The 3,768-nt window shown below is 32.3% G+C and overlaps 1 protein-coding gene across 2 annotated transcripts; it reads right to left on the reverse strand.

Annotated features, from left to right (window-relative positions):
• Positions 1 to 258: 258 nt before the first annotated feature.
• On the reverse strand, positions 259 to 2,687 carry LOC136339739 (uncharacterized). 2 transcript variants are annotated; one of them, XM_066283185.1, is made up of 4 exons: positions 2,621 to 2,642; positions 1,596 to 1,763; positions 1,398 to 1,521; positions 259 to 1,273 (listed from the first exon to the last, which is right to left on the reverse strand). In XM_066283185.1, the coding sequence occupies exons 2-4, from the start codon at positions 1,754 to 1,756 to the stop codon at positions 1,214 to 1,216; spliced, it is 345 nt and encodes a 114-aa protein (XP_066139282.1). In that variant the 5' UTR covers positions 1,757 to 1,763; positions 2,621 to 2,642; the 3' UTR covers positions 259 to 1,213. The 2 variants fall into 2 exon arrangements, with proteins under 2 accessions (XP_066139282.1, XP_066139281.1); XM_066283184.1 differs by having other exon boundaries at positions 260 to 1,273; positions 2,488 to 2,687.
• Positions 2,688 to 3,768: the final 1,081 nt, after the last annotated feature.

Raw genomic sequence — 3,768 nt, forward strand, 5'->3', positions numbered from 1 at the left:
TTTTCAAATTACATTAGGTATGTCAAAGTTAATTTTTTTTAATTCAATTTCCTTTGTTTTAATTTTCAACTTCATAATTTCAAATAAAACTCCATATTTTTTTACATTTTTTTATAGAAAATACTTTTCTGAATTTATTGATGTATAAAAAGTTACTACTAAAACAATTTTTAATTGAAAACGATTAAAAAATTTGAACAATTCTAGTTAATTCTTATAGGCAATAAATTGTATTTTTGCTTTCCCGATAGAAATTGTTTTTTTTTTAATAAAATAAGGAAAATTATTTTTTTAATAATCCAAAACGTCACTTTCCTGTAATGCATTATTGTAAAACTACGTGTAGTTTTGGTTGTGCTGAAAAATCTATATTAACACAAGCGGTTCTTTCGCAAATAAAAATAATATGAAAAAAGGCTTCCCCGGCTTTGGAAATTCGGCAAATAAAATTTACCAAAATTAAGTGTTTCTTTTATAATTTATAATTTAATTATGCATATTGTTTTACCTAGAAGGAGAAACACGCCTCGAACAGAAGACGAAATTAGTAGCGTGCCTAATGATTTTTTCGAATAAGAAGAGCCGATTATTAGTTTATTTTGTATTAGGAATATTTAATTTATCGTGCTACTACTCGGCTGAATCATCTAAGAAACGATATCTGTACAAAAAGGTACAGAGAAAACTTTACATTTCTTCCAAGAGAAATTATTTAAAGTAATGAAAAAATTTGAATTTCTGAAGAACAATACCAATTTAGAATATTTTAAGGCATTAAATATGTCATGTTCATAACTAATGTAAATCATATAATAAAGATAAAGCACCATCATCCTTAACATTTTATCTCGGTCTGTTGAAAACTTAACAACTTTGAATGCTAAATAATATATATGATATACTAAATTAAAACTTTTATGAACAACGGTGACAAGTATCTAGTTGCACTCCCGCAAAGGCAGAGTTTTCGACACCAAATTGTCAAGAATTCGTAATTTTTATTTAACCACACTTGTGTGATTCATTAGAAATATAGAATCGAAACGATAAATTTAATCAATTTTTTAAGGCAATTACCTTACATGTTCCCGATATATTGTGGTTGAAAGGTTCAGACATATTAATAGTCAACTAGGAGCATAATATCATTAACAACAGTCAAGAAAAAATAATTATCGTGTCGCAAATTAGAATTTCGGCATTGATAAAATTATCACATTAGTTTTGAGTAACCAAGTGATTGGTCGTCCTCTGATCCCCGTTTAAGACGCTTCTGTAAATAAAAAAGAATTGAAAATCTAAAGCTTGAAGGTACCAGATGCCTATCAGTTTGTAATCAAAATCACCTATAATCTTTAAGTGACAGACTTCAAAAGTTAGTGAGTTCAAATTCTTACCATTATTCTAAATTTTTCTTTGCAAGCGTAACTACTCTCATCTACATTTTGGTAGCAGTCACTCTTGTAGTCTTCGGGAATTGGCCCTCCTTCGAATTCGCATAGTTTTTCTAAAGGTTTTGCCCTTCAAATTTGTAAACAGTTTTGATTCCCCATATCAACTTTTATATTTGATCAAATATTGTACGAAGCACTTACTTCACAATTAACTTGTCCATGCCTGTAGGTTTGTGAATAGGGCAGTAAAAGACGTTTGGTGTGTTCTTATCGTAGACGATGCTTTTCCGCATCATATCTTTTATACCCCAAGCTACAGTCAGAAGTGTAGCGAGGAGTATCACCAAACTGAGTACGTTCATTTTCTGGCTGGTAAAAGTCAAAATGAAAAATCGCTCTTAATAACGTGAAATTAAAATAGATCGAGATTCTAAGACTGAAGAAAATCAGTTTTTATTACTGCTCCGCTTTTGTAACCTACATATATACATGTATATCAATCCCATAAGTAGCGAAAGAAAAAATTGATCGTTGAAAATGATTGTTGGAAATTATGAGTATATTTAGTGGAAATTGGGATTAACAAAACAAGAATGCTATAACCGACTTTACTTACAAATGGTATAAACACTACTGCAGTACGAGCATCGTGAAAGATTACAAGAAATATTTCCCTTTTTGTATACACGTGAATCAGCATGGTGCGTTCACAATGTGAGTCAACAATGCCGAAATTATTATTTATGTATTGCTATTTAGATCCTAGTTTTATACATAGATTTGTAATTTAAAAAATCCAACAGAAACATTCATTATTATCACATTAACTAAGCCTGTGTTTTAACTGTCGAGGTATGAGCTCCTAGATATTTTATTAAATTGTGAAAAATTATGATATTTCCTGAAAAGGTTCTCGTATAATAAATAACCAAAGATGTAAGGACACACATGCACAATTAAAGAATTTCGTGTTCCTACATATTTTTTGCCACCCGAATCTACTCATATGTAAATAATTCTCTGATATCATTAAATATCATTTGGTACGAGCATTCATATAACGGCATCGCCGCCCCACGTCTTGATGACTTACCTGAATGAAGTTCCTTTAGTTGCAATAAAAAAATATCCACTTAAAACAATAAATTTGAATTAAAACTTTACCAATAGAGGTGGATTGGTTCAAGACACTGTGATAATCTGTGTGTAATTGCCTCTGTGTATACCTGTCTAATCGGAGGATTCAAGAGGTTTTCGATCTTTGTCTTCACTTACGGCTTGTGGTAGGAAATGGTAGGAGAACGTGTCGATGACGTTTCAAGAGGTAGCATACGATTTAACAAGTTCAGCGGAGTCTTGTGAAGAAAGAAGGTATAGGATGGTTAGATGCGGCTTTAAAACGTTCCTTAATGCAATTTCAGGAAAGCAAGTCATTGGGCTTTATCGTTTAAACTTTAAATTTAATGTACTTCTTGGTTAGAAATCAATCATTTGCCAAAATGTATATCCGTTATGTTTCCGAATGAATTTATGTATCGTTGGACTATAGACAGCATGGTAAAATTAGGGTAACATACGCTAAAGACCGGATACAGTCTATTTTATGTTATAGTTATGGGGGGGAGTGGCAGTTCGCTAATTTTATCGCTGAAAGCTTCGTAACATATTATTCGCATTTGCTAAATTCGGAACGTTTAATAAGATTTTACGAAGGACGTCTGCCTGTTCTCACTCTCATCAGCTATTTTTTTAAGTTTTAACTTCAGTAAACAGCCATCACGCACTGCCTAATTTTAAAGAAATGAATTTTATTGTTTTTGAAAGTAATGATTTGTTCACTTTTTTTTTTCAATATAGGAGTTAAATTTGTATAATATTTTCCGTTTATTGTTTTTCCTTCAGGGAGATAGTGAATAAAAATTATTCCACATGCATCCCAAAAAACTGAAGCCATCACCTTCCCGACAGGTCGTTTCTCTTTTTCTGGAGCTAATTCTCTCCTTTGAGTCCATTGTTTTGACTGCCCTTTTGTCTTAGGTGTGAAATAATGGACCCATGCTTCGTCCATGTTTATTTAGAGATGAAAAAAGTCGGCTTCGTTCCTGCGAAACTTTGCCGAACACTTCCTTGAAACATCCCCACAGCACTGTTTTTCTTCATGTTTGTGAGTCATCGCGGCATCCATTTCGCGCAAAATTTTGTCATTTCCAATAGCTCGGTAAAATGGGATGTGCAGTACTTTTTGAAATATCTATCTTCCAGCACAGTTTTGCGGATTTCTATCACAATATTTGGAGAGTTGACATCTAAACTGTCATTGGGCCGACCACTTTGGAGTTCGTCTTGAAAGCTCGTACGAGCACGTTTAAACTAT

The sequence above is a fragment of the Euwallacea fornicatus genome, chromosome 6, assembly GCF_040115645.1.
Source record: "Euwallacea fornicatus isolate EFF26 chromosome 6, ASM4011564v1, whole genome shotgun sequence".
NCBI lineage: Eukaryota > Metazoa > Arthropoda > Insecta > Coleoptera > Curculionidae > Euwallacea > Euwallacea fornicatus.